The sequence below is a fragment of the Pteronotus mesoamericanus genome, unplaced genomic scaffold, assembly GCF_021234165.1.
Source record: "Pteronotus mesoamericanus isolate MK-2021 breed Mesoamerican mustached bat unplaced genomic scaffold, CSHL_Meso_final contig_53, whole genome shotgun sequence".
NCBI lineage: Eukaryota > Metazoa > Chordata > Mammalia > Chiroptera > Mormoopidae > Pteronotus > Pteronotus mesoamericanus.
Genome location: NW_026555195.1, coordinates 1,818,457 through 1,833,845, shown reverse-complemented (window position 1 = coordinate 1,833,845; position 15,389 = coordinate 1,818,457). Strand labels below are relative to the sequence as shown.

Here is a 15,389-nt window from a genome sequence, read left to right as displayed (position 1 = left end):
TTTCCCCAGGAGCACCCTCTCCCCAAACCCCTGCGGACAGCAGCGTCCCGCGTTCTCCTAGGAGCACAGACAGGATAAGGCTGAAGTCTGCCCCACTGCTCACAAAGTCACCTGCTAAATGGAAGGAGGTCACCTGGAGAGCAGGTGTGATGTGGGCATTGCGACCTGCCCTCCTCTGAGCTCTCTGAGTGTCGTGGCTGGTGTCGCAATGTTCAAGCTTAGGGCCTCGCATGCAGATTATGTTCTGTCAGTGCTGAGGGGCTTGGCAGCCAGGCCTGTGATGTGTACATACTTTGCATGGTATCTAGGAGAGCACAGGTACCTGATGATGTTGTTACTAAGCACCATTTGAATGACTTACTATAACTAATTGTTATGATTATTACCAACCATAATCAGCGAAGAGAAAAATAATTAAGAATAGTAGACTCAAGTATACTGTAAGAATTAAGAGCAGGGAGAAGTGAGTGTCACCTCCAGGACACACTTGACTTAGTTATTCCTAAAGAAGTCATTTGTTCCTTGCCCTGAGCTTTAAAAAAAAAGTTCTAATGGAAATCAGGCAGTGAGACAGGAGACAGTGTGGAAAGTTGTCTGAACGAGGGCAGAGAGTGCTCATGTGTTGCCTTTCTTGGCCGATGTCTGCTAGAACATTCCAGCTGGCAAGATAGAGCAGGTGGGGATGTTAGATGCAGGGAGGAGGAAGGTGCCCCACAACATGCATTTACAAGCTGGTGCTTCCCAGTTCTTGAAATCAGAGGACATCCTCAGCTACGTTCGGTCCCTTTCGGGTCCCGAGGCTCGGGTCGGAGCTCACGCCTGACTTACTGGGTCTTCATTTGCTCTCTTCCCTCAGACCCCCGGCAGTGGACAGAAACCCATGTTCGGGACTGGGTGATGTGGGCCGTGAATGAGTTCAGCCTGAAGGGTGTGGACTTCCAGAAGTTTTGCATGAACGGAGCAGCTCTCTGTGCACTGGGGAAAGACTGCTTTCTTGAGCTGGCCCCAGACTTCGTTGGGGACATCTTGTGGGAACATCTTGAGATCCTGCAGAAAGGTAAGTCTGTGTGGCTCGAGGGAGGAGGAGGCTGGGTGGGGTAGCTGCAAGAAGAGGTGGGCGGACACGGGTGCCCAGTGGTGGGGCCTCGGTCCCATCATCCACGGGTGTCCTGTCACAGCCTGTGTGGTGTAAGGAGATAGGCCAGTACAGGTGCTCCGTAAATGTTGGTTTCTTTTGCTTCTGTGTGTTGGAGGTTCAGATTTTAATCTTTAGCAAGATCGTACTCCTGAAGCTTGTTGGTACGCACAACTGCGATGCCAGCCCTTCTCTCGGACCCCTGGCTGTTTCAGTGGGCGGTGCCTGCAGCCCGCTCCAAGGTTTTTTATTTTTTTTCCCCCCTGGTGATCTCAGCGCACGCTGCCTGCATTCTTTAGTACATGGCGATTCCCAGCCATTCTCGGAGGTCAGTAATAAGACGGGCGGCTCTGCCCACTCGCTGGATTGGAGGTGTAGGAGTGTGCTGTACCTTTTTCATCCAGAGCAGAAACTGGGGTTGTGTCAGGACACTGTGTCGCAACCTGGTAATGGCACGGCCGCCCCTACTAGTCTCCTCCAACCTTTTTGGACCAAGTGACTCATGTACCACAGTCCTGGCTGAGTATAGAAACAGCAGCAGGCGGCAAACTTGGGTGTTTTTGTGCTTATTTTTCTGAATTTCTTCTTAAAATAAATTGCAGTTACCAGCAGTCAGCAGTGCCCTCCAGCTGACTGTAAGCCTAGAAGCCCATTGCCCTCTGTGACCCAGGCCCACCCTTTCCCTGTGGTCACCAGCTCCAGCCCTTGGCACAGGCCCTGGGGACAGGGAGCAAAGCTCAGGATTAGCACTTTTATTTCATATAATACCTTCCTTTGTTTAAGGATATTTTCTGTGCTGCAGGACTCAAGAAGGACCCAAATTAGATTCTTCTGGGCACAGAAGTGTTATCTTTTTCCCTTCTCCTCAGCTTCTGCTGAAATATAAATAAATAAACACAGGCAAGAACTAGGTGACTTGCTGCGGCTGCCCTGGCGGAGCACTGGGGGCGGCCACACAGCCTTCCTGTAGCACCCACGTGTCCTCTGTGTCACTGCACGGGCTCCCACTCACTGCGCTGATGTGAGTGACCCGCTTAGAGAGGGAGAAGATACAGCAGGCTCAGGACAGGTCTGATGTGACCGACGGCCCATAAACAGGACATTGGATGCTGCCAGACTGTGCAACCCAGATACCATCCACCAATACCTGGTTTTCCTTTAGTTACCACCAGGGAGTGTCCAGGTGTTCTGGAGTGTCTAAACCTGCCTCTGAGCAGAGTTATAGTTAGTACCTACACAGCATCTCCTTGTTTTTAGAGCTCTTGAAGGGACATTTTCTCTTTGGATTCTCACAAACATCCTGAGAGACAGGAAGGGCAGGTACTATTAGGGCCCGTGTCTGTCAAGGGAAGACAGCTAATGTATTTTCCTCAACATCACTCATTTTCTTAAACCTACGTCTTTTCCATTTAAGTTCCTGCCCTGTGTTCTTTGTATAATAACATGGACTCATGGGAGAGCCTCTGGTCCCCACACAGGTTTGGCCTACCTTCTTGCAGAAGAATAACTGAAGAGGCTGTAGGAGCATTAGGACATGGTTGAGTACATTTGAGAGTAAAGTCATATCATCTCACCCTTTTTCTGTTGAAAGAGACAGTGAGGATCATCTGTCTTCAGATCCTTGAAGAGCTGAGCAAGATGTTTGCAGTGAGGCTACAGATTTGGTTCTGTAATTACACCAAAGCAACACAGTGCAGAAAGAACATAGCTGTTTGGGGTGGGGTAGAAGGCCAAAGGTACAGGGGGTGTTTCAATCTGATAAGCTGCTAAAGCAAAGTTTAATCATTTTATCTCAACTGGGAACTGTTTTTCTGTGCAGGCATCAACTTGTTTTCTCAGCAGCCTCTGCTCTCAACATGCTATCAAATACCTGAGGAAAAGATCCAGACCAACACTCTCTGTCTGATTCTGACAGTAAAATAGAATCTGACTACTCCATACTAGGGCTAGAGGCCAGATGGTTTGGTTCCAGGGTAACTGGAGGACCTGCAGGCTCCCCTTGGTCCTGTGGAGAGACTTTCTGTGTTCAGTCACCTCCATCTGCATTCCTTTCTCATTCCTGGGGAAGTTGGCAGCTGGACAGCAGTTCAGTTATGTTGCTGCTCTCTGTCTTTGCATGCACTGTGCCATATTTCACCGAATAGTTACTGGAATCTTGCTTCTTATCTGGGCCTGAATTTGAAATCTGAGGGCCATGGAAGAACCACTGACCAAAAAGCAAACATCTGTTAGGAAAAACAGAGGCTATCAAATCTACCTGCCTAAAGATTTTGATATATTTCTGAAGGTTTTAGAGCTGATCAGCTTGAGCACTGGGGACTGATTTTGGTGACTGGCCAAGCTGGCTACTAGCCTTTGATGCTGATGTGGTCCACACACCCACACACACATGAGAATGGGGGCAGGATGCGTCCCCAGCCCACAGAGATTACTCTCTGGTGCTCTTTCTAAGATATTAATCCCATTTTGCAGATACTGAACAAAGTAACCTCCTTTTGTGATCTCATCTCTAGACAAAGCCCCAGTCAGGGTGGACTCACAGACCGACTCAGTTAACGAACATGCAGCTTTCTTAGAAGAGGGGCTGAGGTCATTATGGTTTTTGCGTCCAAGATCCTTTCAGGCCAAGCACTTGCTTGTGTTGACCTCTCTGTTCATCCCTTACCCTGTCTGTTGCAGAGGACGTGAAACCATATCAAGTTAATGGAGTCAACCCTACTTACCCAGAATCCCGTTATACCTCGGATTACTTCATTAGTAAGTTCCCCTTCCACTCTCCTTCCCTCATCTTGCTCATGACAATGGGAACTGAGGAAAGGAACCCTCTCCCAGTTGAACTCAAGCTCCTTCATGGTAATTCTCTGGTAAACAATATCTTCCTAAACGCAGACTAGTTATTATTTATTTTATTTTTCCCACAAAGCACAACGCTTCCGCCTATGTACCTGTTTTATTGGCCTGCAAGCTCCTACACACTGGGATCTCTCTGATCTCTTGATCGAGAGCTGCACCTTGATTACTATTGAAGCTTATGTACTGAGGGGCCGTCCGAGGTCTGGGTTAGGGACTTGGTCATGACACTTGTCCTCTCCCCTTTGCTCGAGGACACGACAGCACTTCTTTTGGAGTCCCTCCTCAGGAGTGTGCCATGCAGCTTCCCATTCTGTTACAGAAAATACAGCCTCCTCCCTTCCAGCGTGTGCAGGACAGGTCCCCACCCTGCAGAGGTGGCCAGAGGAGGAGTTCGTGTTGGGCGCTTCTTCTCTGATGGCGCTGCTTCCAAAGGGGCTTTTAAGCAGCTTGGTTTTTGCCTTATTTTTTCACTTTATTATGACTTTTATTTTAAGAACTGCTACGTATTAAGAGATTATTTTGTGCCGGAAGTGGTGGGCATCTTATATATACGAGTAGATTCTTTTTTGATTTTTAGCACAACCCTCCAAGGAAGATTACGATCGTCCCCATTTTACAGTCAGAAAAGGGAGGGATCTTGCCAAAGGCCTTAACAGTTAAGAGGTGGAACAAGGTTGGGCTCCCAGGCCCTTGTCATGGAAAATATTTCCGTTTTACTCTCTAAGGTAGTCAGCTTGTTACACATTGTGGGGCTGCGGCACAGGGTGAAGAATTGCTGGGTTGGGTTCGCATGTCTCCCTTCTTTAATCTCCCACACTCTCTCTGTTCCAGGCTATGGTATCGAGCATGCTCAGTGTGTTCCTCCCTCGGAGTTCTCAGAGCCCAGCTTCATCACAGAGTCCTACCAGACCCTCCACCCCATCAGCTCAGAGGAGCTCCTCTCCCTCAAGTATGAGAACGACTACCCCTCGGTCATTCTCCGGGACCCTCTGCAGACAGACACCTTGCAGACTGACTACTTTACCATCAAGCAAGAAGTTGTCACACCAGACAACATGTGCATGGGGAGGACCAGTCGTGGTAGGTCAGATTTCTTCACTAGAACCTCTTGGTCTCCAAGGATTTCCTAACTCTGAGTGTTTCAGACCTCCTACTTCCCCCTCCCTCTTGGCCTTGTATACTCCTGAGGTTAATGCAGCCTTTTCCTTTTCCATCTTGAACTGTCTAGAGAGTAAGAGCTTTCCATCATGGAGTTTCAGCCAATGATGACAAAGACTGTGGGTTCACAGTGCACTTGAAATCTGTTGGGACGACCAATCACATTTTGTACTTGGGGAAGACATTTTACCAAGTAATAACTCTAGCCAAATGTGGTTGTTCTTTAAGTTATGCTTTATTTTTATTTACCTATTTTTTGAGAGGGCTTTGCTGAAGGAGGACGCAATCGCATAAAAACAGTTCACGTGACCCACCTGGAAAGCTCTTAGTTTTGTGTGCGCCCTGATGTTCCCCAGAGCATTCTGGGTCAGGCTGCAGAATCTGCCTAGGTGTCTGAATGACATCTGCTGCTCAACCTGTGCTCTCAAGCCTCCTGTGACTTCTTTGGTTTGGAAGGCTACAAGACGGTTACCCAATAGTTTATTTGGAACTGGTCACACCAGTGTCGTGGAAGCGTGTATTCAGCTAGAGGGGCCAGGAAAGAGGCGGCCAGAGGCTTCCAAAACAAAGGTACTCTTGTTGGCATGCCTATATTGACAATGGTAAGATATTCACTGACAGTAAATGTTTCAGAATAGGTTGACTTTATAAAGCAACACACATTAAATACACTCAGTTTCTAAGATCTGGACATAACCTCCCAGAGGGGCAGCCCGCCTAGGAAAGTATGCAGATAGTTCTGTTTCTGAGAGAAATGCAGTCCATCATAAGGAGGGATTTGTCCATCCAGGGAGAGCTAGCTAATGTCTCAAAAAGGTGAAAAAAGATGACTGTTTCAATAGACAAAATAGCAAAGAATTACGAACAGGAAGAGGAACAGCAGAAAGCCCACTCAAAGGCTCAGAGGACTTTGTTTACAGGAGACAGACTTGGCTGGCCTGCTAGTGACTTCTGCTCAGTGATCACCCTGTTCCTTTGAGGCACTTGGAGGGGGGTGGTCAAAGGCATCTTTAATTTGGAGGATCACCCGTCGGCATCATGGGCCATCGACCTTGTTGTCCTCTTCCAGTGCTGGGACTCACACTTCCTCCCAGTGGGCCCCAGGGTGAGCAGCGGCCCTGTATAGGGAAAGTCCCTACCCAGATCAGAACCTGTAACCTTGCTGCTGCTGGCCCGAGGGTGTTTATGTTTCGTGCTGAAGGGGATGGGTGGGATCAGTTTGCCTTCCCCTTTCTGACTCTTTATTTTTGGATGCTTGTCTATTAAAATACTTACACAAATGTTCATGTGTCTCTCTTAAGCCCTCAGGCAGATCAGAGTGCTAGAGCGACTGTCTTTCTTGTGGCACTTTCTGTATACCTCTGTGATGAGCTGAGCCTGTGAGTTTGGGGCTCAGCCATGTTGTACTTTTGGACAGATCTGTCATGTGTTTTTACATTGTGTCTGGCTTTGCATTTGTGTAATTGTCCCCTGGTCTCCTTCTCTTGGTTTTTGTCCCCACCCTCCCTCCAACCCCAAATTAATAACCATGGAGCAGATAGCAACCTGAACAAAGGGACAGGAGGTGCTTCGCTCTGGCTTCATTCTGCGTCCCTCACACGAGCCTCAGCCTACGCAGACTTTGAGGCACAGACTGCGCCGTGTGCGGCTACTTTCTGCGTGTCAGCCGTGCAGCACACGGGACCTATGTCAAGGGCTGATTGACTCTCACGTGGTACGATTGGTCTAGATGGAAAACATTACCGTCAGCTGAGCATTAATAAAATAATATTTATACAGTGCATTGTAGCACACAAAGTGCCCCTCTGTCCCACTTACTTTGACTCTGAGAACTGTCATTGTGCTAGTCTTTTCAGGGGGTTTCTGGGGGGGCTCCCCCATCTGCTGTTTTGAGTGCTCTGAGGTCTGCTTGGTGTAGTCAGATAGCTTTGGAAGGACCTTGCTGAGACATTTCTCAGAAAAGTTGGCCAATGGACGTCCTTGTGGGCACATCTTTCCCTGCAGGAGCACGGTAGCACAACTGAGTGTCTAATCTAGTTGGATTCAACCTGTTTTTGCAGAAAATGCCCATGAACAATGGTTCCTAGCTCCAGGGTTGTGAAATTGAGCTAAGAGGAAAGCAACTTCCTGCTATAAACCACAGCTCCCAACAGAGTTGCCTTTGGCTCATGTTCAAGAGGCTGCAGAGAGTGTCCAGGATAGTGTCCTTCCTTGCATACTGGGACTCCTTGGAAAGGCACCTGTCTGCTGTGGCAATCCCAGTCTCCATGTGCATCTCCAAAGAAAAACGGCTGATAGAGAGGGAATCATCCAGGGAGACTAAGTGCAAATGCTTCCTAAATATTGGTGACTTGGCGGGGTGCTCTTGATGAAAATATAAATTTTCCTTCTTAGGCTTTGGTGTGTTTGCCTCACAGAGACATTGAAAGACCATTATGATGGATAGCTGGTGTGAGGGAGGACCTTTTTATGAGATGCCATAAAGTGTCCTGTTAAAAAAAGGGTATTGCATTCTGGTTGCGGGCTGTTGGCTGGAGTCTTTTAATGTGGGTTTCTGGAAGGGGCGATTCCTTCATTTTTAAAGAGTTGCACATGTGACAGTGGACTGGGTAGGCGGGCTGATAACTCTGTGAAGCTCTTCAGTTTGCCTTCGGGACAATATGCTGCTTTGAATGGATGATGGGAGGAAGGACTAAGAAGAAGCAGATAACTGACTACCTTGCTGTTTATAAGCAGTACTGGAGGGGATAAGAGGATTATACAAAAACTACATGTTTAAATGAACATCTTTTATTTGGATTTAAATATATATATGTATATAAATTTTCAGCTTAGTTTCTCCTTATTAAATTTTGGTTTGGACAGCAAAGTTAAATAAATATTTGAATTTCATTGTTTTAGCCAATCTCCGCTATGAAGGAAGGGGACACTACACCAAAAACACACTAGAATGGGGTTGTATCGACCAACCTTATTCTGGGATTTAAACTTCACAGTAGATCAGCCAGCCCTGAACAGTTGAGAGTTGACTGGTTGGTGTTTCTACACACAGGTTGGTCACCTGCTCGGCCTTGTGACTGGTGTTGAATGGAGGTCGCCGCTCCGTCGCCCAGGATGTAATTTAGGTTGCCTAGAAAGTGTGTGAGAGTAGAACATAGAAAATGTTCCTGTGAGCCTCTTCAGCTCTCAGATGCATTTTTCTCCAAAAGTTTTGTTTGTTAGCCTCCTCTTTTAATGGCATTTTTGCCAATGGAAATTTCTCTTGGAGCGATTATGCAATGATAGCAGCTGTTTATAACCTGGTTTGGGAAATTAATGAACTTGCATGATCTTGTGGTCAGTTAAGAACGCATTAAGCAACTCATAGACTTAAAGATTTCTGACATTGCTGTGGACCTTAATAACTCTTTCATCAACTCCTTTCTTTTTTTTTTATTACCCACACTTCCCCAGTGAAGTATAAATTTCAAGTACAAAATTGTACTTGGAGAGAATAAATAGTATGGATTTCTGTTGAGAAGAGTGATAGTGTTGTGTTGTTTTTTTTAATCTCCTGGAAAAAAATATCTCATAACTTATTTCTCTATTTGAAGAGACAAGACATAGGGGTAGTATGTGCATTTCATTTTAGAATAGTATTTGGAAAAAATGCTAAAAAATAACACTTTAGTTCCAAGGTCAAGGGAGGTCGATCTGCTCTTGGTCTAGTGGAATTTTTTTCTTATGACCAAAATATTTTGCCAAGTTGGGCCTTTGGAAATTATCTCATTGGCTTGAGTTGGATTAGGGAGTTGAGCCTGACATGGCTCCAATTTCTTCATTTATTCATTCGGTCTAGTAGATCAGCCAGAAGCCCCACAATAACATGTGTGATTCTCAGCTTTTCAATTTCTGGCTCTGGGATTCTTGAGGTCCCAAGCACAGCTGTCTCCCTCTGACAGGCATGAGAAGCACATGACTTCTAGTCTCTGTGTAAGGCACCATACAACAAGACAGCACAGAGCAGTGGCACTTAAATGGCAGCCTGTACTACCCTCCGCCCCAGAGCAGACCCACAAGCTTCCATTCCCCCAGCCTCTCCTTTCTTCCATGCCTCCTGCGGGTCTGGTGAGCAATCTGTCCTCACGAAGAGGGTTTTTACAGTTGTCTTTTCCCAACCCCTCCTCCCCTGCCCTCTTCCCACCTCCTCCTTTACCTCCAGGTAAACTCGGGGGCCAGGACTCTTTTGAGAGCATAGAGAGCTACGATAGTTGTGACCGCCTCACCCAGTCCTGGAGCAGCCAGTCATCTTTCAACAGCCTGCAGCGCGTCCCCTCCTATGACAGCTTCGACTCCGAGGACTATCCAGCCGCCCTGCCCAACCACAATCCCAAGGGCACCTTCAAGGACTATGTGCGTGACCGTGCTGACCTCAACAAGGACAAGCCTGTCATTCCTGCTGCTGCCCTGGCTGGCTACACAGGTAGGCGCCCGCCCCTACCTCAGAGCCTCTGCGTGCATGTGGCTGTGGGTGGGCTCCGCGGAAGGCCCCGCACACGTATTCCTAAAGACTGATGTCTACCTTCCTGTGGGGCGTGGGGAGAGGAAGACTCTAAGAGGTCTGGTCAGTCTCTCGAGCCACTCTGTTTCTGAAGTGCCCTTGATGGTTGGAAGCAAACAGTAGCATTCTATCCCAAGGGATCATTTCCAAAAGTGGTAGGAAAAACTTATATTTGGGGCCTTTTCCCACATCTGAGGGAAGGGAGCTATGTTAACTTGGCATTTCTGAGAACTTTGCCTGGTGGCTGAGCATCAAGGGACTTTTTCTCGCCTGCTCTCAGGAAGCCTTTCTAAACACAAAGCCAGCAGCAGCATCTCTTGAAGGCATCACTGAATGGCTCACATCCCAGACTCCTCTGTAGTGGAGCATTCATCAGGTGGCTGTTCGAATCGGAAATGTGCCCTAACCTCGATCAGATCCTGGCCTGTCTAGGAAACCTCTCTCCTCACTTGGCTTTAGTACTGATTGTCTTCCTGTGAAAGTTATAGTAGTGGTGAATGAAGAAAAGCTGTTGAGAAAGGGAGATGTATGTTGAGAACTGGAGCTTTGATCGAGCATCTGTTAATAGAGCAAAACAATTTATTATCTGCTGCCTGACCCTGGAAATGTTTGAAGTGTATACGGGAGAAATATCCAAGGAGCATTATAGTGTTAATGATCAGACCCTTTCTGTAAGAGTGTAGTGTTCTCTAAAGATTGTGTTGTGCATGTAGCTTACTTTCGTTGATCATTCATCTGTGGTCTAGGCCTCGATTCTCTTGTAAGTTACTCCATGCTGGACAGGTTGCCGTGTGGGGGACCCTTTGTGTGGATGAAGATAAACAGCAAAGTCTGTTTCTATGGAGGTATCTGATCTGATCTGAAGAGTGTGCTACGTCTTTATTCTTATCTCAGTGAAGTCTTGGTGTTTACTAGAGAAGCTAGCTGACTTTTGAGAACACATCCAATGCTTAGAAAAAGTGCTCCTTTTCTGAAGATTGGGAAAGTGTCTTATATGCTGCAGTCCACGTGTCTCTCAGTGCAGTTCAGAGCGTGCACAGTGGCTCTGGATTTATGCCTGTGTTTTCAGGCAGTGATAAGGTCTGTAAATAGAGTCGTGGGCCAGAAAGGAGCTTAAGGTCCCCCCCTCTGTTCTTTCTACACTGACCTCCGTGGTCCTTTCTTGAAGGTCACTAGTGTGTGGGAACTTGCTACTTTGGAAGTTCCCTTTTCCATCTCTGGAAAGCAGATTGTTAGAAAGCTTGCCCATTTCTGTTAATTACATCTGGAAAGAGGAAGAGTAAATGAAGTCTCTTTCAAGTCTGAAAGTTTTGGCCTCTTTTGTGACGAGTCCAGTTGTAGGTGTTTTAAGAACTCGACTCCGGTTGGATACACTGATGGCAGAGAGAGGCGCTGCTTCATCAGGAAAGTGAAGGGACGGCCGAGGTGGCGGAAAGATGACCCTGTGGGCTCTGGAGGTGGCAGGCATCTCTGCCCGGCCATGCTGGCTTCTGTTCTTGGGGTGCAGGCCAAACTACGCTCTGTCACTTGCCCAAGCCTAAAGGCCAAGTCTTCTACAACTTCGGCCCGCACTTCCAGTACCACATCCTCAGCTTCGTTTTTCCTCATTGTTTCTTTGTTTTCTCTGCATAATCACCACTATAACCACCATCCACATCCACAACCGCAATTCTCTACCCATGACAGTTTTTATTGTTCTGTCTTGGCTACGTATATAATTCTGTATATTTTGCAGGTTAGGCCAGTTTTGTGGATAATGAGAGTCAATAAACTGACTCTGAGTCCCAAAGTTTGGGTTATGGCCAAAGAAAGCCTTACGATTTAGGTCCGCCTTCCTGGGATGGGATTCTGGCAAGCCTCCGCGGTGACACTGCCCAAGGTCTAGGTTTCCACCTCAAGCGCAAGCCTGATTTCCACCTCAAGTAGAAACTTCTCCGGGAGTGTTGCCTGTGTTAGCTATTGGATTTTCTGCATGGGAGGAGCCTGCAGAGCTAATGGGTCTACAAAAGTGACTTGAAGCGTTTTGTCTAAGATGATTTTAGTATCTTGACAGGAATTATCTGAGAGTTGGGGGATCTTTCCAAGTGTCCCAGTTTTAAGGAGAGAAGGAAAGAGATGAAAGAAATTTTAAGGACTAGGAATGAGTGTGAAATACAAATTAGGCACACGAACAGTGGAGACAGCCAACACCAAAAGCTACCCATGAGGCTTTTCTGGCAATCCAAACTTGGGGGCAAACAGATAAAAGCATCAAAAGTTCTCCTAGCACAAATACAAATATGTTCTGGAAGCCTGAGTTATGTTTGATCCCTTATCTGGATATGTTGTTTTTAATGCCCCTTCCTTCTTTGCTCCCTCCCTCCCTCCCTCCCTTCCTCCCTCCCTCCCTCCCTTCCTTACTTCTTTCTCTCCCTCCCTCCCCCGCCTCCCCAAGTAAAACATGCAGTTAGTGGAAGGAAAGGGGAGACCTCAAAGACTAAAGTAGTCGTTTGAATTAAGGTGGGGGGGGGACACATTTTTAGGGATCTTACCATTTGGTTGTTTCTTCTTTATAATTGTACATTTAACTTTTCACATGATCTCAGATCATGGTGAGAACAATAGCCCAGAAAACAGAAGTCCTCCGTGCTCCCTCCCAACTCTTAACACACTGTGTGATTTTAGGCAAATTTACTTTGTACCCTTTTCTACTTTTAGCAAAGTAGAAGTGTTCATCCTTATCTTGGTGGTAGAAGATCTGTGAAAATGTAATTCAACTAAATCAATTAATTAAACCAATAAGTGCTAGACATTGTGCTAGATGTAAAGGGGCAAAAACTCAATTGTAACAAATCAATTATCTCAGCAAATGTTTCCCAGCACATGTTGAGTGCAGATAAATGCTCGAAGCTTTTGAGGGTGCAGTATCTTGTCAAATTCAATATGTTATAATTGTTTTTAGACTTGAATTGCACTTTTTTGTTGCCGTGGTTTGAATGTAGGTCAGGATTTGCCAGGCAGGTGGGGGGCAGCCCACATTTAGACAGCTTTTTCCCCTGCTCAATGCCTGGTGGAAGTCTCCTGCCCACACTGCCAGCTGATTTTAGGTGGTGCTTCCTTGCTCTGTACCTTCGCCGTGGCCTCTTCACGTTTCAGAGACACATTCAGGTACATTTCAGATACAGTTCAGCCCTCGCCGCTGCCCAAAGAGCAGGCGGTGACTGCAACACAAACGGGTCTCTGGCTTTATGCGGTCGTTTAAGATGAGCTCAAGTTTGAAAAAGTACTTCGGAAGTTGGAAGCCATTGTGTAAGTGCTGGCAAAGCTTTTTATTGCTCGTGAAAGTCACACCTATCTTTTATCTCAAGTCCTGCCTTCCTTTTTTGTTTTTTCCCCTAAAATTTTCAATCGCTCCAGAGTATGGGTGGCCACACAGTAGGAGCACTTGTACCCTGATATCGCCACCGCTTGGCCTGAACGACAGGGCGGCTGCGGAGATGCTCTGAGCTGGGAGCAGAACCCACTTTCCTGCTGTGCCACTAGGAGTCTAGGTCTTCATCTTGCTCGCCTCCAAAGAAATGCATTTTATTTCTTCATATGATGCCTCAGTTACTGCACTGTAAGTGTGGAAATCGGTTAGAAACTGAATTTTCACATTTTCTTGCACAGTTACATTCTTCCTCCACAGATAAGAAAATTGCATCAACCTTCACTGGGCTCCCATGGCAACTTGTTAAATTAGGTCAAGATGTGGGGGCAGATAACATGGTTTGAAAGCCTGCTTGTTAGCTGAGTTAAGAATACATCAAATGCAGCACTGGCTTCCGCCAAAATGTACCTTCTTACCTTACTGTGAACTGCTTATGTTTATCAAACTGATACAATCAGCTCTATTTTCTCTTGTTCGAAGATGCACTCTGAACACCATCTAATTAAGAAAACAATCTGAAGCAAGTGGCCCAATGATTTGACAGACCTAAGCAAAATGCTTTCCGGATCCTTGAAAAACACAGGTGCCTCTGATTTCTTTCAGGTTCAGTAGATACACAATCATATAGTAGGTTGTCAAATAGTAGTCTCTCTTTGTCTCTGCCCCAGCAGCCCCAGTTCATAGATGGTGGAACTGAGGCATAAAACATGACTTTTTCAAGGCAACCTAATTGCAGCCTGCACAGAAGGTAGCTCCTACATTGAACCTCAAGTGCCAGATGTCTCACCTGCGTACAGATTTTTTCTCCATATCAAGGAATGAAAATACTCATTGGATATTATCTCAGTTACCACCTTAGAGCAGATTAGGGGCCTTGTCTCCCGCCGGTCACTAATTAACACTGCACCTATGTGAGTTAGCAAGAGGGAGGAGGGGCAGGGCCAGCCTTCGGCTTCAGTCCAGAGTTACTGGTCTGTACATCACCCTCATTCCGGACTGCCAGGCACTTCCGCCGATAAGGAGGCCGTCCTTGCCGCGGCTATGCTGGTTATCGAGCCGACCTGGTGGGAACGCTCCTGTTGTCAATATCCAGGTGTGTCCCCACCCTCGGCGTTCCACTTGCGAACAAAGTGGTTAGGGTCCCCTTTTCGTCCTGGAGCCTGCAGAGAGCTAGGCCCAAAGCCATTCAGGAACTGTAATGGAAGGGTATGTTATAGTGTCATGTGGATTTGTGACTAGGCGGATTTCCCTGAAGCCTAAACTGGGGACAAACTGGAATTCAGCTTGCAAATATTTTGACACGAGTCAGAGAAAAGATACCAGTGTTGTAGAGAAAGGAGCCCCATACGTCCCCCGTCAGGCGCTCCCACATTGCTCCCGGCCTGTGGCACCAGAGCTGCCCTGGAGTCCCACCATAAGAAAGTCCCCACAAGCCCAGAACCTGGGTGTTCTGTCTCATTGTTGAGTTTTAGGAATCAGTAACCCAAAGCTGCTGCTAGAACATGTTCTTGAAAATAAACAACTGTACTACAAAAGGAAGTACTTCAAAGCCCTCCAGTTCAGAATAAAAGCCAAGATTTGGCAGCATTACCTGAAATCACAGTTTTCTGAAGGAAAGCTGGATTACAAAATAACCTCAATGTACTCCGGCACGAACGACAACTGAGGGAACGTTGGGCAGGAGCCTAAGTTGCTTGATAAGGAAGGGGAGCGGGCCCTCCCAAAGAAAACTAGTAGTGCAGTGTGCATTTGTACAAGAGAGTTCAAAACTTCTGAGTCTAAGACAGTGTTGTTACTAAAAGCAGCAGAGAGCTGTTTGACTTGGAGGGTTATTTCCCAAGCCAACCTGGACTGCAGTCCCTCTGTGTAAGTGCAGTTGGTAGAAGACTGTGAACTGACTGCAGTCGAGAAGAACCCGCCGGCTGATGGGGGCGTAGAGCTCCGATGTGCGTACTGTGCGGGGGCCCCGGGGCCAGGCAGGGCCAGCTGGCGGGCGGGCTCGCAGGAAGCCTTCGCGTCTCAGTGTGGCGTCTCTGTCGGCAGCATCTGGGTGAACGGCAGGAAAAGAGCTTGGGAATGAGAGAGGCAGCAGCACCATGTGTCTTCCCGTCTCTGGCTCGGAGGCCCCTGTCCTCAGCGTGTTGCAGGAAGCCAGGCCGACCCCGCAGCCCAGGCGGAGCCTTGCTGCCAGCCAGCATCCCAGGGGCGGGAGGGACTCTGATCTCTGGCTGTGTCTGATGGAGGTCCTGAGCGGGGTGTGCGGTGGATTTGGGGGTCTCAGCAGAGTAATGGGT

At 47.3% G+C, this 15,389-nt stretch overlaps 1 protein-coding gene across 3 annotated transcripts in view; it reads left to right on the top strand.

Moving 5' to 3' along the window:
• Positions 1-15,389, top strand: part of ETS1 (ETS proto-oncogene 1, transcription factor) — a 123,847-nt gene that overhangs the window by 95,673 nt on the left and 12,785 nt on the right. For 2 of the 3 annotated variants that reach the window (XM_054579444.1, XM_054579445.1), the window contains 4 exons: positions 857-1,057; positions 3,815-3,892; positions 4,820-5,068; positions 9,348-9,608. In XM_054579444.1, coding sequence (XP_054435419.1) covers positions 857-1,057; positions 3,815-3,892; positions 4,820-5,068; positions 9,348-9,608 — 789 coding nt within the window. The remainder of the gene's footprint in view (positions 1-856; positions 1,058-3,814; positions 3,893-4,819; positions 5,069-9,347; positions 9,609-15,389) is intronic. The other variant, XM_054579446.1, reaches the window with a different exon arrangement.